We start from the raw sequence: 25,696 nt of genomic DNA on the forward strand, positions 1-25,696 counted from the left end.
TACATGCATATATTTTAGAACACTGAATAAATTTATTTACTGAAAATAAGCACTTGATCTGTTAAATTGCTATTTTGATGCGGAAATTGCTCAGTATTATAAAATAATGATAATATTTTAAGGACTGCTATCTCCTGATCTTTATAATTATATGTAATGGGATGAGAAAAATGATGACAGTTTAATACATCCAAAGGATTTGAACCCTGAATCTTTTGTCAGGTGCTCTACCCACTGGGCTATATATGTCACCATGCAATACAAAGAGGTCTGACTGTCAAATATAAGATAATATGGATTCTGTTATAAAGAGGCACAAAAATTGTCTTCTAGTATATGATCTACAGTACAAGTGTTCTACAACAAGAACATTGATAAATATTAAAAGACATTTGAATTGCTTCAGTTTTTTATTCATCCAGACTACATGAAAATCCTCAACAATCAAAAATTACCTAATGAAAAACAGCTACACATGTAGAAAAATAGACTGAGAGATAGCTCAGCATAATTGTCTCTGACAAATACTAGAAAAACACATGCATGTCCACAGTCATTGCATACAGCTCTCTGTAAAACAACAATCAAATACATCAACTTGATCAGTGTCAGCGTAATTCACACTGCCAATTTCCTTAAACTTATACGATTCAATGACAACGCTAAATCGCTCAGTCTGAACAAATCTCGGACCAGCTTTATCGGTCTGCTAGCTGGTGCTAGAAATGCAAGGAATGTATAGAGAGATCACCGTAACACAGAATTGAATATCAGGTAATTCTGGTCGGTCTGAAATGTTGGTATTGTCTGCATTATTTGAAACTTTTTAAAAAATATAAAATGAAAATCTTTAAAAATCAATTTTTGAGACAGAACACTCCTCAGATATACACACAGTACTACTAGGCCTCAGTAAGACTTCAATGCTTCATACATTTACAACTTGGAACATTTTACAAAATTGTCCTGTAGTACAAATATTTGCAACACATATAGGTTTCATCACATAGGTTTTATATGAATTTTCCACAAATATTATTATAAGTGTATGAAGTACATGCATATGTACATGAAACATACAAAATGGCTGCTTCTCTCCTCATTTTCACATGATACAAATGTGATATCCATTATGTTCTGAATCCGATTCAAAGTGATCATGATCATTTACAATAGTTAATTTACATTCCAGAAAATGAAACCTCTGAGCAGGTAGATTTGATAAGTACAATTGTTATTGTAGCATAATGTTTGTAAGTACTTCTACGACTGTTAATGAGCAGGGCATTCAGAGCGACAAGATGAAGGTCACAAGTCCCCAGAAAATAATGTTAATAGGAAAAATGTCATTTAAAATAACTAATCGTCTTTGCCACAAAAATTTAACAAAAGCTCCTCTGAAGTGTTTCAAAAAATAATGATTTCATTTCTAAAAGATACAACAACAAAACTATAAATATTACAATATACATTTTCATATATTATGGTAAATAATCTTCATCTGAGAAAATCAGCAAGAATTTTATTTTATAACTTCAACTACAAATTATAAAATAAAAAGAAAAATTTCTAACAATATATCTTATTATGCTCTAATTTAAAAAATCTGGTTTTTAACACTTCATCAGAAATGCACCAAGTAAACACCCAGAATCTGCTTGTATAATCAGTTTATCACAGAAATGTTGGCAATACATTGTAATGAGCTATGAAGTGGTTGAATTTACAGACTTCACGATGTACTCAGCCTGCGGAATTCGTTCTGCACAGCAGAAATTAGTTTGTCTTTTCCGTCTGGATTGTCAGAATCGTTTAAAATCCCCTGTCCTTCTATATGGACATTCTCAAAAAAGTCTTCACTTTTAGTTGTTTTTTCGGAAGCTGGGTTTGATGCCCTTGACACTCGTCCTTGAGATGGCGCCAATGTTTCAGAATTAATCTTATCAGACATTTTATCGTCTTCCTTCTCTATTTCTTTGTTATCCTTTGTCAAGGACGTGATTGAGACCGAACGCCTTCCTGTATACCCATCTCTGTTAGACAGTGACCCATTGGACATGGAACGCCTTCCCACCTTGTGTAAGCTTTCGCGGCTGGACTGGTTCGAGCGATGTCTGGCCAGCTCGTTACTGAGCAGACTCTCGTTGACCATCAGCTGGGCTTTCTCCTTCAGTCTCTGCTCCTCTAGGAACTTCATGCGTTGCTCTCTCTGTTGCTGTAGCAATTGTTGCTGTCTGTTCAACATCTCGATTTTGTCCTGTAACATACACACAGCTTCAGAAGCAAACCTTCTCAAGAGAGCCTCAAAGTAAAGACCTTTTTAAACAGGAGATGAACATAATTTTTTTTTTAAGTTTTACTTTCTAAAAGTTCATGTCATTCTCATTCAATCTACATGCACATATGTATATACAAAACACCCATATTATAAATCTGATAAATGGATAACATGTGAAAATTGAATACTGTAGAAGCAGAAATATTCGTTGTGGATTTAATTTCATTATTTTCGTTGGCCATATAATTCAACGAAATTAAATCCATGACGAATTTTTAACCTAAGTATTTATGAATGCAAAGAGATTACGATATGACGAAATTAAATGCCAACGAAATCTTTTTTGGTTTAAAAACAGCGAAATTTTGACCCAACAAAAAAATATATGTTTCTACAGTATTGAGAGTACTTAAAAAAAATCAAAAGTGTCAATCTCTTCTTTATGTTAGTATTTTCATCGAAGGGGAACATTGTAAATATTAGAACTTTTAATAGTTTGAAACCTCTGAGACACTGAAAGATGAAGAGGTGAGGACTACCTTGTTTCTGAGTTGGTTTGAGGACCGCAGAGCCTCCCTGGAGTCAATGATGTGTCGAGGAGCTGCCCTCATGTTCCTTCCTAGCTTCAGCTGATCCTGAATCATAACCAAAGCATAAAGTATAAACTAAGTTTCAATGAAGTTCCTTGTTCAATGTTACTGATAGGAAAATCATAACAACTACCAAGTTATGCAAGAGTTACTTGTATCATATTAGATTAGATTACATAAAGTATGGATTCTCAAGATTGCCACTTACCCAGTTTCCTACGGGAGAGGAGTAAACACTTGGGCTTCTACTCTCTGACCCCTGGTTGCTTAAAGCATACCTAAAGATACAAAATAATGATATTTAATCTGACCTATATGGATTACATCATATCTAAATGTAAAAAATAAAGATCTGACACCTGTTTGCTTCAAGGACAGATAAAAATACAGATAAAAATAAAATGGAGATACAGTATGAGGGTTTGTTAGTATTTTGAAATTTCTGAATTGTTGGTTTTTGACGGTGATTGAATAGATTATGGTACATGTATATCCAATGCATATATCTGAATACATTACCTGCTCCCTAGAGGACCACCGTGCCTGTTCTCCAAGTCAGACATGACCTCAGAGCTCAGCGTTGGGCCGGTCAGAAGCTGGGCTCTCCTCTGGTCCCGTTCCTTCCTCGTATACACCCTCTTCTTCTTGTCCCCTGCACTGTACTGTAAAATACAAAAATCAATTTTGTCAGTGTCTTAATTGTGATGCTGTAAAATTGTCTGTGTTCTAATTGTAATGCTGTAAAATTGTCAGTGTCTTGATCAGGATGCTGTAAAATTGTCAGTGTCTAAATCAGGATGCTGGAAAATTGTCTGTCTTAATCAGGAATCTGGAAAACTGTAAGTGTCTTAATCATGATGCTGTAAAATTGTCAGTGTTTTAAATCAGGATGCTGTAAATTTGTCAGCATTTTAATCAGGATGATGTAAAATACAGAATCAAGATCGTCAATGTCTTATTTAAGAAGGCCGATTTGGGGTTTTTTTTGCGGAAAAACTACAATAGCAAAACTCTTCATTTTTTAACCATATGTCACTTAAACCAATTCTAGTTACTTTGCAAAGTTTCAAGAAAATCGACTGTCTGGTTCTTTTTAGGGACCATCTAAAAATAGAGGTACATTTACTGTAGGAATATATAGGAAACTGTCATTTTCTGCACTTCGAAGCAGATTAAAAAAAATACTACAATAGCTTTTTTTCTCAAATTGTTATATATGATTGGTAATATCATTTCCTACCTTATATGTAAAAAACACTAAATTCTACAGTCTTGTTTTTAGTGGGGACCATCTCAAAATATTAAAATGCACCAAATTTTGCTATATTTTTAGAGCATTACGAATGAGGATTGGTAAAATGGATTTATTCAAAAAATAAGAAAATGTGTCCGAGGGATAGCATAATTCCGTGTATAAAATTTCAACGGTGTAAATTTTTTACTTTTTCTTTTATGTTATTTCTTAATGTACTCTTACAAAGCTTCATTTTATCATTACATCATAAAAGCGCAATGCTCCCCTACTGCACAATGGAAAAATCGCTTAAAAACCAAAATTTCCTTTAAAAATCTATATATTTTTATCTGTATTTGGTTTGTTGTGTTAAATGTTATAAATGACATCAGAAAAATTTCATAAGAATAATCAATCTTCTGTATTATAATAGAATGCGCAAAAACATGCGCAATGAAAACTAAAGTCGGCCTCCTTAAAATAATCAAATCAAGATTTATACTTTTTTAAATACTACATTGTACATCACAGGATGGTGATTTAAATGTTTTGCTAGATTGTTTGTATTAATTGATTTGTTTGTATATAGCTCAGTGCTTAAAGTATTGGGCTTGTGAACCGAAATTCATGAGTTCAAAATAATCCGAGGCTTTTGTCCATATTTACTGGATAAAATGTTTGAAAATTATATTTTCATAAAATGTTTTATATTTTTTCGCCTATTTGACTTATATACCTCTTATGCAGCATATTATCTATCATAATCAAGTAATTTTCTGTTGATTTGAGAAACTTTTTCGAGGTGTACTGAGCCACCTTAATCAGGATGCTGTAAAAAAAGGGAATCAACACTATCAGTGTATAAGTGTCTTCTGTAAGCTTGTCCCTGTATTTTAACTCAATATATGCCACACTGTAGAGACTAGAGACAGTTCAGATTACTGATACCATCTAAAATTGTACATTTAATTACCTTGTATTTGTGCATGAAGTCTTTCATGCCTAAATCTAATTTAAAAGGCTTTTAAAGTAAATATTTGCACAGCCATTTCTTTGTTAATTATTTCATATCTCCACCTTCTTCTGTTTGTCTGTCTCTGCCATACCTGTAGTTGGGCAAGCTGCATTTTTTCCCGCTGCAGTTGCTTGTTTCTGAGTCTCTCCAGGTTCGCCCGACTCTCCACAGAAAACTCCTCTCCCACAGGAACACCCCCAGGGAATGGGTCCTACAACAGGATTGAACCATATATACAGGCAAATATACCACTCAGAAAACTCCAGTACATGCAACCCCCCTCCCCCATACTGAAATATTCGATAGGCATATTTAACAGTGCACATATAAAACATACATTGTAATTAGCATTGGTTTTTTCTAGAACACATATTTTGTTAAACCAAATGCTGTGATGCTGTAGACTCTATTCTCTCACCCACAGATTGTTCTATGTGTATTTATCGTAATAACGCCATTAACAGATAAATACTTAGAGAAGTCATCACTATATATAATCTCTTTGGGGAATACCGGTATTTGACAGCCCAATGTCAACAATCAACCGATAGGTAAACTACTTATACTAATGACCTGGCTATTTAAATCATGCCAAAAACTGGGCTTATGACCTTTTATAGAAAACATTCTAAGCATGGCTTCAAAATTAACACTGCGGTATTCATTTATAAACTGCTTATAAACGAACAACCAAAAATATCTACCAGTAATACAGTTTCTATATCGCATTTGTTTAAACATCTTTTACTCACTAAATGGATAAAGTTTTTTCCTTTATTTAACAGTTGAATGTTTAGCCTTTTAAGTATCCGTTTGACAATGGGTGGCTTTATTTGGTCAGCGTGGCTCAATGAATGGAAATCCTTTTGCTATTATTTACACCTGTAACACACCTTACTCAAACACATTTCCAGTATATACTGCACTGTAACACCAGTCTTATTGACAGAGGGTCTTATAACTACATGTAATTAAAGTGAAGGGGTTAAAAATGGGAATATATTCACCTTGCAAAATGGGAAGGGGGAGGAGAAAAGTGTGAAATAAATATATATTTCAAAAAGGCAAGAACATCTCAGCAATGAAGCATTTTCATAAATTAATTCAATTAGTAGGTCATGTACTTAAGTATCCTTGGTACAGAGGCCTGTATGCGGCGTCTCAATTTAAAAAATAATATGTAAATTTTATACTTCAAATGAGGAATTGTTAATACTCTGTATTTACCATATCACAGTATATATAATTCGTTCTATCAACCAGCCAAGTGGTAAATTTCAGATCTACTGGTATGTTCATATCTACTGGTATATTCATATTCATGTGGAAGGAAGGCCATACATGTGCTTATCAATTATGCTTCCCAACTTCTTCTATTTTGATACCTACCCTGTAGAACAGCAGTCGCGAGTTGTCTCTGGTTTGCTGGGTCTTGTCGTAGCTGCGGTAACTCTGGGGCCGCGGAGTCTCTGTCTGATCCGTGTCACTCTCAATGTAAGTGCTTCGTTTCTGACTTCCTGTCTGGATCCCTGAAGGAGGATGGATATTTCGGAGTTTGACGGCAGTGTGCGCTGGATTGCTGGTCTGTGACAGGGACTGAACGGGAATCCGGGTCATCTTGGCCAGGTTCTCAAACTGACCGGGGTTGACCTAAATTAAGAAGATTGAACGTAGTCATATAGCCTTATACTTTAATTTTAAATCACTTATTGCTGGGTAACCATTCTCCTTCTTGACACAGACAACCAAACAATTCCCAAATATTGACCACAAGTTTTCAGTACCTGCATTTAATAATCTACCTATGTTCCAAAACTTATAAACATAAAATTGTGGCTTTTACTTATCAAGGAATCGAAATTCCGCATATTAAATCCAAAGAAAGAGGAAGAGGATCGCAAAATAATTTTACCGATGAGTTTTAAGCAAAAATTTCACCTGATGTGATGTACAGTTGAAATAAATCCAAAATGAAGGTGATGGGTACCTCGTGTATTAATAGGTATAGGGTATTTATTTTTATTATGAAAAAAAATTTATAACATCAAACTAAAATTCTTGACATTACCTCCATGGCGCTGGTGAGTTGTTCAATTTCCTGCTGGATCTGTTGTCGGGATTTCCACAATCTGGTCCACTCCTCAGCTAGTCTGTTGTGGTCTTCACCACAGCCATCTTTGTTAGGAAGCAAAAGCCTGTCAACAGACAACACAACATCAGATGAAGTAAACACACCAGCATGTCCTCCTGAACCAAATCTGCAATCCCACAAATCCCAACCTGATTACCTGCTCATTACTATAACTTAGAAAATTACAGCTACATATTCCCCAAGCTGATTAACCTAAAGTACTATGTCTTCCCACAGGTAATTTTGAAATCAAGTGACAACCCATGCCAGATCACTGCATGAGAACTTTAATTGTTTTGTAATATTCTTCACATATACTGTTTGCTTAAATCAAACACTCAACGGGTAAGTGCTTACCAGAAACTGCGATCATAAATCTAATGAAATTATGCGGCTATCAATCACTTAAACCCAATGTTATCAAGCAATTCAATTATCAAGCTACGTTATCTTTGGTTACGGAGATTTTCTAAACAATGTTGCATCTTCACTCCATATACAAGACAATTAAATGTCTTGATAATTTACCGATTTATGAAAAACAAATGTACAAATCAGTATTTATTGACCCACAATCATCAGCATTGAAAGCTTTTGATCTCTGGAGACTCGTTAGAACTGAGGGAGTCCCACAGCACCTGAAGCATTAGCACCTTTGAAATATTAATGAGGTTTGTGGTCACTAATTCCATAGATCTCCACTGATTCTCTGTTTACCAAAATTGTCCACATTTTTATGCAGTAAATAACCCTGGCTGTTTGGAAAAGAGTTCAGAAAATATTCCCAGTGTCAATAGAGTGCAGTAAGAAAGACATTATATTGATTTAATGGTTCTGTCCCAAACTAATCAATGTAATTGCACTATTGAAGCTTTTGGCTGATATTTCTAGCTAGGTTTCTGAAGGTTGAAGTTTTTTTTCAATTAATTATTCATGTCATCTTGAAAAGGACTACATAATTTGGAAAAAGTATTAAGGTATTACCCAGGGTTTTTTATATCTTGAAATATTATGGAAAAATACATTAGTGTAAGTGAAAAAGAATGGAATGGGTTACAAATGAAGGTCCCTTCCCAGTCAACAAGTCAACAACAGTCCGTGATTGAAGTCCTTGATAAAGTGATTACATGCGATATAATCAGGTTGATTTCAGATAGTCAGATTATTTCAAAAATAAAGTTTCATTCATTTATAGTCTTATTTTACTAAGGCATCTCTAGTGAGTCAATCATTAGATTCATTATCTTACAAGTTAGTAGAAGAAAAAATCTTTATATTCAGGATCGATCCAGGCTGTCTATTAGTGAAATATTTCGAGACTCCTATTCCACACTCAATACCAAACTAAAACATATAGCAAGCTGCTTCTGTATGAACTCATATGAAACAGAAAAGTCATATGATAATTAAATCATAATTAATTAGATAATTGTATTAAATATGTCTGCATGTTTATGACGTCATCATAAAACACTGTAAACTGACATTAAAACACAGTCGACTGGAAATCATATTTGAACATATAGGTAGATGCTTGGCTTTAGTTGCGCTTCTTCATGCAAATGTTACACAGCTGAAGTCAGAGGAAGATTTTGTTAATCATTTTGAGTGCTCTGATATGTACATGTTAACTACCAGTACAAGATAATCATTAGAAGAGTTATTTAATTTACACTGGATGACAAGCAGAGAAATCAGGAGAGACTGAGTATAAAAAAGAAATTGATACATGTGAGGTTAACATTTATCCAGAGAATGTAACTGTCAAAGAAAAAATACCGTGCTAAAAGCTACCTCATTAGGAATATATATAGTTGTATATCAATTTATACATACAGTGCCTACATCAATTATAACTTACTTCTTCATATGTTTAACTCTTGAGACTCTATTTAAAATTCTAAATGGTAATAAAGATCAAGAATTAATGTACATGTATGTCAAAAATTCTTTTAAGCAATATAACTGGCACAAAAAAATATATGGTCAATCACATACGACCCCTTTTTATATATACTTAATTGTAATTGGCTAAATCTGGAGTTATAAAATCTTGTCCTTTTCTCCAATAAGATCCACTCACTGTGTTTTTTATTGATTAATATTGATATATAACTGTGCTATATATGGACCATTTACATCTACATGTATATAAAATTATGTAATTACATTACTTTGTGTGATTGTAGTTGTGAATATTTGACAAAGTTTAATGAAATAAAATCTGCCAAAACAGTACGTGTCCTGTGGTATGTTTAGATTATCCAATGTAATTCATCTTCACCATGTATCTGCTCAATAGGTTTTTCTTTGATCCTTTTTCTTTATAGATATTCTTGCATGTCAATGACTGATTGCCTCAAATAACACACCAAGAAATATCAGTAAATAATAATAAAAAAATATCTATAACTTTTACTTCAACATTGATCCATGCAGGGTTTATATATTCTGGGTTTGTTGAACATTAATTAACTTTGATGAAATAAACCATAAAAAATTAAGCAACAGATCAAAAGATTTCATTTTGATTAGATTGACATTTTCATGCAGTAAAAGTTAAGATGTGCAGGTGTAAAACGTACAATATTGCAGCATTGACATGGCTTTAGTTATAGCTTTATACAAATTGTCATTGGGTGACATTTTGACTTTCCCGTTTTATTTATTTACACGTGTGATATATGGATTAATGCCAATAAAGCTAGACAAATTATAACTAAGCTATGTGGAGCGCTTATATTATTGTCACGAAACAGCGAGGTAATAAATAGTAAAACATTTGCAAAGGCAAAAAGAATAAGCTACCTGGATTATCTCACCGTGTGAAGTGTACACATCGTGTTGAATAAACATCGTAACAGTGTAATGGTATATTTAATCAATAAGACATTCGCATGCATGTCGTTAGATCTAATTCATTTCCAATAGTTTGTCCATAATTTTCATGAATTTTTCATTCAAGGAACACATACTCACAGTTAATCTTGCTATGTACTAGAATTCTCGATGAAAATCCACAGTAAAACTATACGTAACGAGCATTTCATTCCCTCGGGACGATAATTTCAATATTGTTGATGTCGTTGTCACGAAGCTATTATTATGGTAATTTTACGACATCCGAAAGGCGTTTAACTGGTTCTCTCTACGGGCACCTGTCGCAAAAAAGGCGGGAAATACATTTTGTGAAGCAACGACAGTAGAAATACTTTTTATTTTCAAACAGCATGTTTAAAATAGAAATTAGGTAGACCAATTGGTGGACTGGACTATTTGATAAGAATTAGAAGAATTATTTGTATATAAATAAGTTTTAAAAATGAGATCAAACTATGATAACTACAAAGACTCATATTGAGCTTATTTTGATAAGTAGAAAATGTTTGTGTATTGAAACTTTCGCAATAAAACGCCTATATATATTAAATGAATAAACGCGAAACTCTCACGAATATAAACGCAAAACTTCCATAAATAACGCCATACACGGATCTAGAGGGGATTCAGCTAGGGGTCTGCAAAATCAAATTTCTTTAAATTACATTAATGCCTTGGACCCTCCTCAAGAATTTAGTATAATATGTGTAATAACTTCAAATATTTTTCTTCCTATGCTTACATATCTCCAGAGAATTTATTATGTGCGTGTACATAGAATAATGAATTCCAACCTGTGGTCTTAAAGTCCATAATTTGTAACCCCCCAACCCCCCCCCCCCCCCCCCCCATCAACAAAGTAGCATGTTATTTTAAAAAATAATACTGAAGACAACCTTAAGCAAAAAAAAAACTATAAAATGATTTTAATTTAAAAGTGCATATGTTAAATTCATAATAACGCAATTTAAACTTATGTTCCAAGAGCCCCTCGCTAACCTCTACACCACGGATTCACATGATTATAACATCCTCAAATATAATTCGATCTTTGCCCCTTTGTTGATCATCTTGAAAATTGAAGGAAGAAAACTTGCTTTTTACTATAGAATGGGCCTTGGTGCCATTTTTTTTTAATTGAAAAAAGATAGACATTTACATGTTTTATCAGTATACGTCCTTTAAAAAAATGGTATAATGACCCACTCTATAAAAAACTACTGTGTAGTCTGAACATCCGATTTCATTAGCATTTTGTTGCTCAAAAAGCATACACATATTTTGATGTCTTAATATCATTTAAATTTGATGTCAATTTTTTAAGGTTTTGGCAATACTGAAAGTAAATGATTACATATGCCTAATAAATGTAACAAAAGTGGTATTTGATTGAAAAGACACTGTGGGGTTTTTAAATGGACTTCAGTGGATTTATGCCTCGGTTTATTCCCCCACGTTCTTTAAGAAAAATGTTTACCGCGACAAAAAGTCCCCACCCCCCACCCTCCGCCGATGCTACGTGCCTGGGTGTATCGGGTTTCATAAATCTTGAAATATGCACGATCAGGCTATATTCTTGCCTTTTTAAAATGTTCAAAAATTAGTCAGGGTGTCGGTGTTTGATATGAAATTATTTATTAATTTTATTCTTTAATGTTACACATATGTATATAAACACAGTATCTTGTTTTTAAAACATCTGGACAATTTAGAGATTGGGTATTTATAGCTTCGTTAGACAAATATCAGGAGTGACAATTGCCCATATAATTATTTTTAATGAAAAGCGAAGAGGAGATAGCCATCCTTGGTCATCTTGGCTAGCCAAGGGTTTTCGGTCCACTTCGCTCCGTGGACCGACAACCCTTGGCTAGCGATGATGTCCTTGGTTAACCAAGACTGATATTGGCCGGATGGGCGTGGACAGTGTGAGAGGCACGTAGCATCGTTTTAGAAAGTGGGAGAGGGGCAGACTTACCCGAAATTTTGACAATCAAACGGGAAAAAAACTTGTTGAAATTCCTACTTCGCCAATCTACAAAATCCTAATCGTGGACACATGTGTAGTAGCGTTTTCTTTATATATATATAAATGAAAACTCCACGTCTCAGGTTCGATGGATTTATTATAATTTCATTATGAACCCTGTAAAAGGTCAACAATAGCGTATAAGCATTCATTACATGTATAACAACAAACATATTATATTAATACAATGACATTTTCATAGAATTATACATGAATTAATTTCTTTAAAAGTTGACAATATATACTGAGTAAATTATGCAAAAGAATCATAAGAGTTATACAGCTCTTATGCATAATAAATATAATACATATTTCTATACATGTATACCTGATTATGGATCAGGGTTCCAATTAGGTGTATGGCCCGATTAATGGGTGAAAATACTGAATGGCCAATAGCCCTATTAATAAACATATAAAACCGATATACAAACTTCATATACATGTACTTTGATTCAAACAAAGTTTAATTTGATCACTACTGAGTGAAACTCAGTATATTGCATTTAAATTACATTAAAAGTAAGAAATAGATTAATTAATGGAAAATAAAGAATTAGTAAGAAAAAAGAAGTCAACTTACAGTCAATGTCCTGGAGTCTTTCGTAATTAATTAATGTATATATATATAAAGTCAAATAACCCAGGAACCAAGATTGACCTCACAACTGGCTGAAAATATTTCTCGCTCTGACTGACCAGTACCAAGAACTTGGCGGGAATCTCCCTCAACCAATGAAAATCAAGGATTTCAATAACTAGCCTCAGGACTTATATGAATAAGTAAAATAAAAACCAAAAGTATTGTATGCTTTTATTAATTACGGAAAGTCATCGCGGATATTCAAAAACGCGAATTGTAGAAATTATTGGTTGCATTTGATATTTAATCATTTAAAAAAAAACAAATTAAAAATAACACTCTACCACACATGTATAAAAAAAAAAACCATGTGTCATTACGTAGTTTAAGATGCTTAATTACATGCATCAATCGACTAACTTACTGGACGAATCAATGAGATATCACATAAAAAGTTTTTCAGATATTTTCCGGAGAAAAAATAGCTGTTCGGTAAGGTTCTGTATTTACACTGTGTTACAAAACATTTTAAAGACCTTATAGATTATACAACTTTTCGAAGGACAGGTGCAGAAAATAATGCGAATATGGCTAGCTTGAGCCGAATTCCACTTTCTTTCTCGTGCTTTTCAAGTAAGTAAATAATGCTGAAAATATAAGATTTCTTCAATTAAGATCTTTTTGGTAATGGTAAAGGTTAAAACAGTTACAATTTTTCGAATTTTCTCTGTATATGAACGGCAACTGATAGAGAAATCTTAGGTTTCTTAAAATAGTGAAATAAAATTCCATTTCTTTTAGTTAATTACTATTTTAGTATTTCTATAAAATGTTTGTATATAAATTATATCAGTTTATTCTCGAAGTTGTATAACATACACGCGTCACTGTGTAATTGTATAACAAACAACTGTACATTTTTTCAGAGCATTCATGATTACTTGTATTTTAGGTATTAAGAATTCTCCGGCTCAGCTAGCTATAGTCCAGAAAAGGTGTAAAGTAAGTATTGTTACTTCAAAAAACCCTGCACATCAAATCAAAACTTCTCTGTCAGTCTGTCTGTAACAATGATGTCATTTGGTTTATAGAAATAAGTAAATTCTCTTATACTCTGTCCCGAGTTCTTGCTTCCAGTGGAAGTTCCACCACTTTTCCTTGACATAACATATTTCGATAATCATAAATACCTTTGTGCTCAAGCTTCATTCATCCACTAATATGAAAAATGTCCATATAATCTGTTTTGAAATGCCCCCTCTACCACTTTCTTTCACATATATGTATATATTTTTATTATTAATAATCATCAAAAAGCAATGGAAGCATTAACTTATGACAGACTATAGTAAGAAGTTACTGGATAAAGTTGCAGGGAATTAAAGTCTGTCCCAGGCTACTGTTTCCAGCACATTTTGACAAATTTTAAAGAGAAAACACAAACCTGTCAAATAAGTACAATTGTAATTGATACAAGGGAGAAGATCCAAGATTTCTTCATGGACACTTTATTTATTTTAACCAGAGAAATTAACATGGACAATAATAAATTTCTTATGGAGAATTATAATTGGAAATGTTTACATCCTTTCTCCATTCTGGAGTACTTGGGATTCCTCTCAAGATTTTTCAACATTATCATCCAGGTACTTTCATGTCTTCTGCAATGCAAAATCATGTAGACTTTCTATTTTTGGTGAACGTAGTTTGGGCATAAAGGTTTTAATGAAAATAGTAATATTATGCAAAAAGCAGACACTCGGGACAGAGTATAAATGCATTTTGGTGATTCAGACTCCTAATTAAATCCTAAATCTGACCCAAATTAATATTTGCTATTCAATTTAGGTTACTGTTTCCAAAGTTTATACTCACAAGGGACTTGACTTTTCTGCATCTTATTTTATCTTAAATATAGATGTTGCAGTTACTTGAAAAGTACATATGCTTTTGGACCCTTTTGAGAATCGAAATGTTATATATTGATCAGTATCTAGAATGATGTCACCAAACACCACACCAGTTATCTTGAATTCCTTCAGGAACATGTAAAAATCTTCATTTCATCTTTATTTTAGAGTACATATGGACCCTTGAAAGATGAGGATAGAATTTTCACGAACTTGTATGGCAGACATGATTGGAAACTCAAGGGGGCCATGTCCAGGGTAATTATTCGGCTTTTTTTCTGCTTTTAGAGGTACTGTAAAAGTGGTTATTTAAGCTGGCGGTTAAATACACGTTTTCTATGGTCAAACAAAACACATGGGTATTAGATACGCAAATGCGTATTTTTATTTTTATCTTATGCGAGGCGGTATTTTGCGCGGTTTCAAGCTTACAGCGTAAATAGTGTAAAGAACTGGGTACGTTAAGCATAACATATCGGCCCTGTCGAAATGTGAAAAATCAAACATATGATATCTTTAATATGTTCGCCGGAATAATTCATGTAGGACACCCCCTGTATGAAAATAACTCCCGTTTGCTAAAATTCACGTGCGTTTGGTAATTGTAAACTCCGAAACCGGACAACGTTTACGGATTTTGTAAAATATATAGGTTTTTGTAATGTTTGATCTGATATTTCTACAAGGCCGCATTCGAGTACATACACAACAATTTCAGAAAAGCACAATATTAGAGTGCTTATCAACATAAAAGCGGAAGAAATTATGTACAAGACTGCGGCCACTTTTGTTTTTATTATTTTCTATTTTCAAGATGAACAAAAAAATGGATGTTTTCATTGGTCAGCTAAGACATAAGATGAGTTTCTTTATTATGACAATGCCTAAATAAATACTTAAATGTAAAAATCGACATATGTTGACAATTGACATAAATTAAAGAAAAATAAAATGGTTCAATGGAGAAACTGGAGTATTTTAATTTATTTATTAGTCCTTAGACACAGTGTATTTGAATTACTCACAATTACATAGTAGAATGAATTACAGATAAAATGGTCATTGTAATTGTTGTGTAGTAAAAACAAATATACAATATTGATTTCATGATGGATATAAGAAAAAATATCATTTTTAAAAATCTCAACATTTCTTATAATTTGCTATTTAATGAATATGAAGTTATCCGTGTGCCGTTGTACTCTACATAAATGACGTAACAAGTGTAAACAAATGACGTCATAAAGTAGCTGAGAGAGAGAGAGAGAGAGAGAGAGAGAGAGGCGTTATAAAAAAAAAATCAAAACAGTTTTATTATCGAATCAGAAGTCAGATTCAAGACTCGGTATTTGTGTAGATCTATAAACATTGTATTTGGTACAAAGTTATATTACATATATAAGTTAATCAGACACTGAACGTTTGCCGATCCTGTTGAGGTAATTAAATCAAACTTTAAAACTATTTTCACAAGAAAAAATAAAGTGATCATTTTCCTATGTGCAAGTATTTAAAGCTCCCAGTATATTTACTAGTACATGGATGTCATAAGTCCATGTAACGAGACTGTCTAGGGGTTAATTGCGTATATTATATAATATTTACATTTTTCAGTGTCTCTACATGTGAATACTGTGATTTTGTACTATAGAGTCTAGTAAAGTCAAAGGATGTATTGGTGGGGCGCAAGCGGGGTTTGGCTTATCTACATTCAAATTTTTAATCATACAATTCCTGAAAATTATATGAATATAATTTAAAAGAAACCATTCTTTGAATATTATAAGGTGATAATTACGGTAGAGTCGTGATTAAATCTATCATAAAGCCCTTCGGGCTTTATTAAATTTGATCACCCGACCAAAAGTATCACCACATAATATTCAAAGTACTTAAAAAACAACAAATCCTGGTATGGTACTATAGACCCGGGCGCGCCTAATCCGGACGGGTGATAATCAAAACGGAAAAAACTCCGTACGACAAGTAAACACAAATATTGGAAAGATGGATGAAGCATGGACACATATTGATAAATAAATACACATAATTAAATACACACAAAACCACTAACCAGTTTTTGAAACTTGGCTGAAGAAAGTATTACAAGGTAAAATTCAATTCTACAGTACTATAAAAAAAATACATTTTGCGTAAGAATGTAGGGATTCAACACTAATGATAGGTCTAGCTGTGTTTAGTTTTTTTAATGACAACTTTAATTCTAGAAAATACATTAAATAACTTTTTACATCGTTCATGGATGTCTTATTAATACTTGCGTTAATTATTTTATGATAGATCTAAACTATCTATTACATAAGACTGTATGTTATAATTGGTGTTGGATTATCATTATTAACAAACAATAACAGTTCAGATTAATACATTGTCAAAAATATATTGTCGCTGGAATATTTACTGGAGGAATTTAATCGCCGAACAGGCGTGTGTCCCGATTTTTAATCAATTGATCGATTTCATTCATATTTCTTCTAAAACATTCAATCTAAAGTACTTTCCTATGGTTGGAAATGACAAAAAGGCCTTTGATTTTCCATCTTCATATAACAAATACAATTTAACTGCTTTTTCTTTTAAGCTTACATGCAATTATTTGATACATGTACATTTCAAAATCATTTGAAAAAATGAAATAAATTAATTTCAAATAATAGACACGTACATGCGCAAGCTATAGATCGAAGAAAAAGACTGAATTTTCTACTTACATCTGCAAGTTCCGTTTATGAATTTATGAACAACAGCGAAAATTAAAATTCATGTCATTAGATACGGCTGGCCTTGAATTATTTTGTTCAGTCGAGCAAGCTTTTTGAAAACCTATTATTTGTACAGCTCTCACTTCTGTCGACACTGGAGAAATAGTATGTCACATGCTCAAAACAAGGAAGGCAAGCACATGGTATTGCTGTTTTCATTTTCCTGTCTTATCATCTTAAAGAGAGGACAAGAAACGGCAAAGACATTGTGGGCATGTTTTTAAGATTATAGGAGTGGATATTGCTGCTGATTTCTATTAAACCACCGATGAATCTGGAGCGGTCAAAAATTGCCCTCTTAACTATGTAATCATGCAGATTTTAATTTTTACCTCGGCTAAAAAGCTATTACAGTAACTTTGTAAGAAAGATGTTCGCATGCATTAAACATTTAAATTGATTTGTTTATTATTATGCTTTTAGATGAAAAAATAAACTACACTGATTTCAAATACATTTTGCCCATCGTCTCAGTTTGTACATTAATCTTTTTGTACATTGGGCGTTGACAGAGATGCAAGCGAAACTTGCGTAACACGACCTCTTGTGAGAGAATGCAAACTATTATGATGATGATGTATACATTTATATGAAACATGAAGCATGGAACATAATTAATTTCTTAATGCAAAAGGCAAATAAATAATGTATAAAATATGTCTTTATTTACATTATATACCAGCACACCCTTTCTGTAATTATTATTTGAGGAACGTTATCAATACATTTCATGACGTCATGACGTTATTGGTTAACTGAATAGCTATAAACAATGCTATGTTTAGATAACTATTATATGGAAACCGTACAAGATATTTTAAAAAATTAAACTGTTTTGAAACCGGCTAATTCTCCAAATATTTCACTTAAAATTTCATTAATTTTGAAAACAGGGCCAATTTTGCTGTTTACCGTACCCAGTTCTTTCCCCCCATGCCTAGATTACCACTTTTACAGCATATAACCCATTAATGAATGCAATACAGATATTACTCTCAAAAAACACTTCTTAGGTCTTTATCTTTTTCTATACTTTATATTTTAACAGGGTGACTGGTACAAAACAAAAGAAATAATTCTGAAAGGACATGACTGGATCCTAAAAGAGATAACTACCTCAGGACTAAGGGGTAGGGGTGGGGCAGGGTTCCCAACGGGGATGAAGTGGGGCTTCATGAATAAGCCTAGTGACGGAAGGTAAGACTGACAGTGATTGAACTGTATCATCTCAGTGGTTGTCCACCATTTTTTGACATCTTTAAGAGCAGATCTTTTATATCTCAGAAATTAATTTTTAAAAAGAATATGAAAGAACATTTAATTCTTTAATCTTATGGAAAATCAATTTTTGACGCTCATCTACAGGTATTATGAAAAACTTAACATTGATATCACAAAAATATAACCATGGAAAGTAAAATTAGACAGCTACCGGTAGTCAGAAAGAGTTTTGCATGATACATATTTATACCAAGTATTCCATACCTTTGTCTACTTCAGTTTGTTATTGACCTTTTTACCCTACAGGCCTAAGTACCTGGTGGTCAACGCTGACGAGGGAGAGCCAGGCACCTGTAAGGACCGTGAGATTATGAGACACGACCCCCACAAGCTGGTGGAGGGGTGTCTGGTGGCCGGCCGATCTATGGGGGCCTGTGCTGGTAAGTACATGCACTCGACAAATAGAGCCAGGGGTAGAACTGTTTGTAGCAATCCAAATCATGAGTGATTGTTTGGTTGCACAATATTAACAACAGAAATATTTCAATCAAATCATGTATCAAGGGTCCTAGTCTGCTCTGTCTATGTTCAGCTTTTTATTTATAGATTAATATCCAGGCTCTTTACATGTATTCTCTTTCGTTTTACACAGCCCTTATTTTGAGGGATATTCTGATTGCTTATTTTGATGTTCATTCTCTCCCTTTGCAGCTTACATTTATATCAGAGGAGAGTTCTACAATGAAGCCTCTAATCTACAGGTTGCCATTAATGAGGTCAGTTATAAAAGTCATATATAGTAACATTTGATTTTAAAAAAAGAGATGATGTTGTATTCCAATTTAAGATTTTAACAGTAAATAAATTATTATGATAGTAAACACCAAAGAATTTTTTGAAATAGAACTCCCATAAAAATTGAAAAAAATCATCCTTTAATCAAAGATGTATTGCAAATTAATTTATCATCCTATGAATTTCTCACCAATGTTTTGGTCACCTTGTAGGCATATGCTGCCGGTCTGATTGGTAAGAATGCCTGTGGGTCAGGCTACGACTTTGATGTTTATGTTCACCGGGGAGCTGGAGCGTATATTTGCGGAGAAGAAACAGTGAGTGGATGATCTCAAATGTATTTAAGGTGGAATAACACTCCTGGAAAAAGTCACTCAAATTAACAGTAAATTACTTGATTATAAAAGACATAATGATGAATAAACTGTACATACGTCAAATAAGGGAAAAATTTGCAGTTTGGGGATAAAAAATGAATATCTAAAAAATTCAATTCAGTAAGTAACAGCAAAAGCCACTGCGGAATTCGAACTCTGGATGTACAGATCACAAGTTCGACACTTTATCCACTTGGTTATGGAGAATGTTACATGTTGTCGATGATTAAATCCATTTAATAAAATGAAATGTCGTTTCGGTCAGAGGTCAGCCATTTGGTGATGATGTGTTATTCCACCTTAACCAGTAATATGTCCAAGTTAATGAAAAAATCAATGTATCTTTGATCTGTGTGCAACTTTCAAATGAGGATACATGTATTATTTGGTTTACAGTCTCTGATCGAGTCGTTAGAGGGTAAGGCCGGTAAGCCCCGCCTCAAACCCCCATTCCCTGCTGATGTGGGTGTTTTTGGATGTCCCACCACAGTGGCTAATGTTGAAACAGTCGCTGTAGCCCCGGTAATCTGTAGGCGTGGAGGAGAATGGTTTGCTGGCTTTGGGAGAGAGAGGAATCGTGGAACCAAGTTATTTAACATCTCTGGACAAGTCAACAACCCAGTGACAGTGGAGGAGGAGATGTCCATCAGTCTGAAGGAGCTGATAGAGAGGCACGCGGGCGGGGTCATCGGGGGCTGGGACAACCTGCTGGGGGTCATCCCCGGGGGGTCATCCACACCCATCATACCCAAAAGGTCAGTGGCTGAACATGTATAGTGGACACTAGAGCTATCTTTGGAAAGAACTGTATGCATAACTTCTATTGGAGTAAAATATGTGTTTTTACTGTTCTTTATGGATTTGATAGTTATGTAATTCTGTTGAATACTACTAACCAGATATTGTAAAACTAATGTTATGAGGAATAACCATTGATCTGTGTGGAATTCAGTGTGGAAATTTTTACATCTATTTCCTTTCTGTTAAAAGTGTCTGTACTAGTGTACTGATTGACTGTTATTTTTACCTTTCTCTTTCACCAGTGTCTGTACTGACGTACTGATGGACAGTTATTTTTACCTCTCTCTTTCACCAGTGTCTGTACTGATGTACTGATGGACTGTTATTTTTACCTCTCTCTTTCACCAGTGTCTGTACTGACGTACTGATGGACTTTGATGGATTGGTCCAGGCTCAGACCGCTCTAGGTACAGCCGCTGTGATAGTCATGAATAAGGACGCTGACGTCATCAGGTGTATCTCCCGACTGATTGAGTTCTATAAACATGAGAGCTGTGGACAGGTGAGGAAATTTGTCATCAGCGCAAAGGGTTATAAAAAAACAGATTAAAAAGGGTTCATAAAAAGTTAAAATTCATCAAAAGAATCACAAAAAAAATTGTAAAAAAATTAGATCAAATAGAGAATTCAAATTAAAACAAGTCAATGACAGAGGTTAAATCTGAAAAGTATAAATTAGGACTAATAGTAGATTACAACTATGAGGGCAAGTTTATGAAGTTTCTAGCTTGCCTAATGGCTGTGTTGTTGACAGTGTATATATAAGAGTGGGTCTTTTTTTGCATTTTAAAAATATTATGATTAACATTGATTTATGAAACTATTTCCAGTGCACCCCTTGTCGTGAAGGAGTTGGATGGATGGCCAAGATCATGAAACGTTTTGGTAAGGAATCTCAAATTCAGTTACGTTTATGTGCCAGCTGGTTTAATTTGAACAAAATTTAATTGTGTAAATTGTCTTGATCATCTCAGGGCTCGACATTAACACTTGTCCGCTTGTCCGGTACCAGTAAAAAAAATAAATGGACTAGTGTATATTGCTGGCCACTTGTCCGACTGGACAAGTGCATTTTTATGTAAAGAATTCTCCAACATTAAAAAAAGAAAAGAAACTGTTGTGATAAGTTTATCTGTAGTCTCGTTATAAGTTTATCAATTAGTTATTTTGAATTTCGATCCCAACATCAAATTGCAATGCAATTGAGTTACTCTTGATTGGGATTGAAGTTCACTAATTTCAAACAACTTTCAATTTTGAACTGTAAAGGTGTGGATCTTAGTTCTTACAAAGTACCAAACACACATGTTAAGAAAAAGAAAGGAAGAAAAGGTAGCAAATATAAAGGATTATGGAAAGAAATGAATTTTTTTTTAGGTTTCATAAATAATTGATAGACTATGATGACTTTCCATGTTTAGTTTAATTAAAAAACAGCTGAGAATGCAATATAACAGTTACATGTATTTTTTACCTGATGCAAAATTAAAAATGTCTTGTAATTTGCCATGACAAAGCTACAGCTGACAAATCATGTTTAATGTTATATGGAACAAATACATTTATGAAAGACACTTTAAGTTTCCATTTAAAAAGTCAGGTTATTAATTACAGCAAGAATAATCAAGAACTGTAATTTTTGAGTTGACAATACTTAATCTTTAATATTGAAAAATTTTCGGACAAGTAAAGTTGAAGTTCGGACAAGTAAATGTCTTGGTCACTGTAGGAAAAAAAGTTAATGTAGAGCCCTGCTTCTACATTCAGTATTGAGTTTAATGTTAAGAATATATTTATTTTGAATGTATGAAGAATTTGTTGTGTTTAAGTTAATTAGTTATGATAATGTTGTTGATTTTTGACAGAGACTGGGAACTTCCAGGAAGGAGAGATCGACATGCTCTATGAGATCAGTAAACAGATTGAGGGTCACACCATCTGTGCCCTGGGGGACGGAGCGGCCTGGCCCGTCCAGGTAAGATCATGGGGTCTGCTTACTGTTAACTAACTTTTATTCGAGTGCGAGATAATTTTGCTTAGTTTGCAAGAGCCTCTTCATCAGACATATTTTTCACTTGAATCAATCTTCAAATGTCATCGTTATCAATCTACATCTTGATCACGAAAATTAGTCAATGCAAATCTCCATTAAATCGTGAAATAAAGTTGTGACAAAATAAAATTGTCACGGAATAAAGTTGTTGTAAATTAATGTTGGTTTACAGTTTTTTATTTTGAAGAAAAAAATAGATAAAAATGACTGAGTCAATGTTAAAAGTTTATTGACAATTTAAGTATTGGATTCAGTGGTAGCCTTGTTTTGTATGCATCACTTTCTTTACTGGTATTTTATGTGGAAGAAATATTCTTCTATTTCTTCATCTACAGAATTAGATACCAGCTTGTTTCTCCATTTGTCACAAACTTCTTTCAAAATTTCACGTAATCTCTCTTTTTATCAGGGACTAATTCGTCACTACAGACCCGAGTTGTTGGAGAGGATTGAACAGTTCAAACAGAAACAACAAAAGAAGGCGACCGCTTGATTCGGACACTGTCAGGTGTGTGGTTCTGAGTGGACGGGGACATCGAGTGTTAACTTATACAAACTCAACAGAAAACTCTCACTGTCTTGTTGACGTGTAAATAATGATACAGAAAAACAAGTTATGAAATAAATGACAAGAAACCTTATTTAATGTCTGGTGGTTATTCAATCAACAATGAAAGAGAGTGTAAATATTTTTTTCTTTTTCTAGGAAGTAAAGAATTATTCTTTGAGTATATTATCAGATGATAATTTCGGTCGGGGCATGATCATATCCATTAAAGCCCAAAGGGCTTTATGATAGATTTGATCATGCCCGACTGAAATTATCACCTCTTAATAATCGAACAATGATATTATTTTCAGCAATTGTACTATTAGATATTTGAATATTATTAAGCAAACCTGCTAGCGCTCCAATTGTACGTCATCAGAAAAATGTAAATATTGCTAAATCAAACTTAAATTTCAAATGTTGATGAAGCTTGAGAAACGATTCAGCAATGCCGATATACTGGTAGGGAAATTAATAAAGAATGATGACCGTCCTGCTATAAAAGTCTTCCTGTGAAGTTATCGTAACAAGAACCCATAGTGCTCACATGTACGTCAAAGAAATTCTGTATAAATTAAACACGGTATTTTTTCCTATTTTGATTTATTAGTATCTGTGACATAACCGAATTCAAATCTAAATTATGTTAACATTATGAAAATGAATGGAAATTGAAAACAAGGTATCTACCTAAGCTCAGGACATGGTGACGTTACGTAACAATGAATATTACCACACAGAATGGTTTTTGAAGACAAAATTCAGATGTGAAATTATTCCTCTCAGGGTCGAAACGAGTCGTTATTGAAATGAACCTCTACAAGAACACTGTTGTGTTTTGTGTACAGAGAGATCAATTGAGGATGAAACAGGTTTTCTTTTTAATTGCAATTTAGAAAGCAATAGATACTCTTTCTTTCAATGGGTAACGTAGATAGAAATTTATAAGAGACTGTCAACTTAAATATTTTAATGGAAATAAAAATCAAAAAAAGACAAACTGCCAAATATCTCAATTTAATTTACTCAGTAAGACAAAATTATCTGTACAAATTAATGTAGATTCGTGCACTCAGTCTACTGTACATGTATTATATTTAAATATTGAATGAGGTCATAGTGATATAAAGGTCCAAAGAGCCGGGTGTAAGGACTATATATGATAAGGGCCTAAAATGGCCCCCTAAATGAACATCATTTTACTATCATTCTTTGTACAGATATGTATGTGATGTGTTTACATAATATTCATTTTGGCTCAAGTTCCCACAATTTAGAGATATGACATTGTAAAGACAACCTTTTCCCGCCATTTTTGCATTTTTAGCGTAAAACAGCTTGTTTTCAAGCAGTTTTCCCTTCCGAAAACATAGAGCGCAGTCTTGAACAAATAAAATATTTTAATCAGAGATGTATCTAGCCAAGACTAATAAGTGACAAAAGAATTTTTCTTGTTCAGCATGCGCTCTATATTTCCCATTCGTAAATAGATAAGAAAAATGTCAATTTTTGGCTGATTTTGATTGAATTATAGAAATGGCGTTACTTCTGACGTCATATACTGCCAGTGAGTGCAAATAAATCAAATAAATAGATGAAAAATATATTTTATATCAACACTTCTAAAAAATTAGTTAACATTTTATTGTACCCGAAACACTTAAAAAATTATGGGGGCCAAATTTAACTCGTATCATATATATTTCAAAGATGTATATTATTGTATTGCATCATACTTTTGACACGCACATGTCACTATGAAAAATATTTACTTGCATACTAAAGTAACAACTGAGATTATTTTTTACTGAATTGATTGACTATTTTCTTTTTAAAATAAAACACATTCAAATACACTGGTCTAATAAATATTGCTCAAAAGACTTTTTTTTCAGAATAAGAAATAAGCATTGCTCTTGTGTTAAAGTGGGATAGGGGTTTTCCATTTAGATCACGTCTATCTGCCAGTATGTAAATAATAAAAAAAAAATTTTGATTGCTACACAATTTTAATTTCCTATCCAAGATTAAGAGTATAGCTCTGGAAGTTTTGGAGTTTTGTTATTGAACAGACATTAAAATAGTTTTGTATATTTTGATTTCCACTGATAATTTTTTTAAAGAAGTCAGGGGGATAAGTCACCTCAAATGCCCATTTGGTGTAGTTGTAAAATTACAATTTTAATTTTTTTTTCAATTATATATATTTATTAACGTTGTAATACTTGTTGCAAAATCACAATTTCTCACTATATTCAATTTTGAATATTTTAATTTAACAAACGAAAAAAAAAATATTGCCCTAAGTTTTGGTGTTGTCGAACCTACAATTCCTAAAAAGCCTAGTTATAGAAGGTAACTAATGTCTAGTGCTGTAACTTCTGAGTAATTTCAGCGACAACAACGTGCCTTGTCTACTAAATGTTATAATGGGCTTTGGCCACGAATTTATTGACTTGAATTATT

General features: G+C 33.2%; 2 protein-coding genes across 7 annotated transcripts in view; one reads left to right on the top strand and one right to left on the bottom strand.

Moving 5' to 3' along the window:
- Window positions 1–391: 391 nt before the first annotated feature.
- Window positions 392–10,386, bottom strand: LOC128176451 (uncharacterized). 4 transcript variants are annotated; one of them, XM_052842812.1, is made up of 9 exons: window positions 10,228–10,355; window positions 9,110–9,148; window positions 7,186–7,312; window positions 6,507–6,767; window positions 5,209–5,328; window positions 3,388–3,530; window positions 3,077–3,146; window positions 2,818–2,913; window positions 392–2,257 (listed from the first exon to the last, which is right to left on the bottom strand). In XM_052842812.1, the coding sequence occupies exons 2-9, from the start codon at window positions 9,115–9,117 to the stop codon at window positions 1,733–1,735; spliced, it is 1,350 nt and encodes a 449-aa protein (XP_052698772.1). In that variant the 5' UTR covers window positions 9,118–9,148; window positions 10,228–10,355; the 3' UTR covers window positions 392–1,732. The 4 variants fall into 4 exon arrangements, with proteins under 4 accessions (XP_052698772.1, XP_052698790.1, XP_052698800.1 ...); XM_052842830.1 differs by lacking the exon at window positions 9,110–9,148 and having other exon boundaries at window positions 10,228–10,386; XM_052842840.1 differs by lacking the exon at window positions 9,110–9,148 and having other exon boundaries at window positions 10,224–10,356.
- Window positions 10,387–13,220: 2,834 nt separating this feature from the next.
- Window positions 13,221–25,696, top strand: part of LOC128176440 (NADH dehydrogenase [ubiquinone] flavoprotein 1, mitochondrial-like) — a 74,017-nt gene continuing 61,541 nt past the window's right edge. For 2 of the 3 annotated variants that reach the window (XM_052842800.1, XM_052842790.1), the window contains exons 1-12: window positions 13,221–13,373; window positions 13,693–13,742; window positions 14,819–14,908; window positions 18,482–18,630; window positions 18,961–19,094; window positions 19,366–19,430; window positions 19,662–19,766; window positions 20,223–20,581; window positions 20,976–21,129; window positions 21,458–21,512; window positions 22,493–22,602; window positions 23,090–23,174. In XM_052842800.1, the coding sequence (XP_052698760.1) occupies window positions 13,328–13,373; window positions 13,693–13,742; window positions 14,819–14,908; window positions 18,482–18,630; window positions 18,961–19,094; window positions 19,366–19,430; window positions 19,662–19,766; window positions 20,223–20,581; window positions 20,976–21,129; window positions 21,458–21,512; window positions 22,493–22,602; window positions 23,090–23,173 (1,401 nt within the window). In that variant the 5' untranslated portion in view covers window positions 13,221–13,327 and the 3' untranslated portion in view covers window position 23,174. Of the gene's footprint in view, window positions 13,374–13,692; window positions 13,743–14,818; window positions 14,909–18,481; window positions 18,631–18,960; window positions 19,095–19,365; window positions 19,431–19,661; window positions 19,767–20,222; window positions 20,582–20,975; window positions 21,130–21,457; window positions 21,513–22,492; window positions 22,603–23,089; window positions 23,322–25,696 lie in introns of those variants that run through there. The other variant, XM_052842781.1, reaches the window with a different exon arrangement.

Source organism: Crassostrea angulata, chromosome 1, assembly GCF_025612915.1.
Source record: "Crassostrea angulata isolate pt1a10 chromosome 1, ASM2561291v2, whole genome shotgun sequence".
Classification (NCBI taxonomy): domain Eukaryota; kingdom Metazoa; phylum Mollusca; class Bivalvia; order Ostreida; family Ostreidae; genus Magallana; species Magallana angulata.

What these genes read in the sequence shown, in the direction of transcription:
- LOC128176451 (XM_052842812.1), bottom strand. An exon ending in AACTCACCAGCGCCATGGAG is followed by an intron (nt 6,768 to 7,185) that starts GTAATGTCAAGA and finishes TTCTTAATTTAG; the next exon opens with GTCAACCCCGGTCAGTTTGA. An exon ending in GGTGGTCCTCTAGGGAGCAG is followed by an intron (nt 3,147 to 3,387) that starts GTAATGTATTCA and finishes TTGTATCTTTAG; the next exon opens with GTATGCTTTAAGCAACCAGG.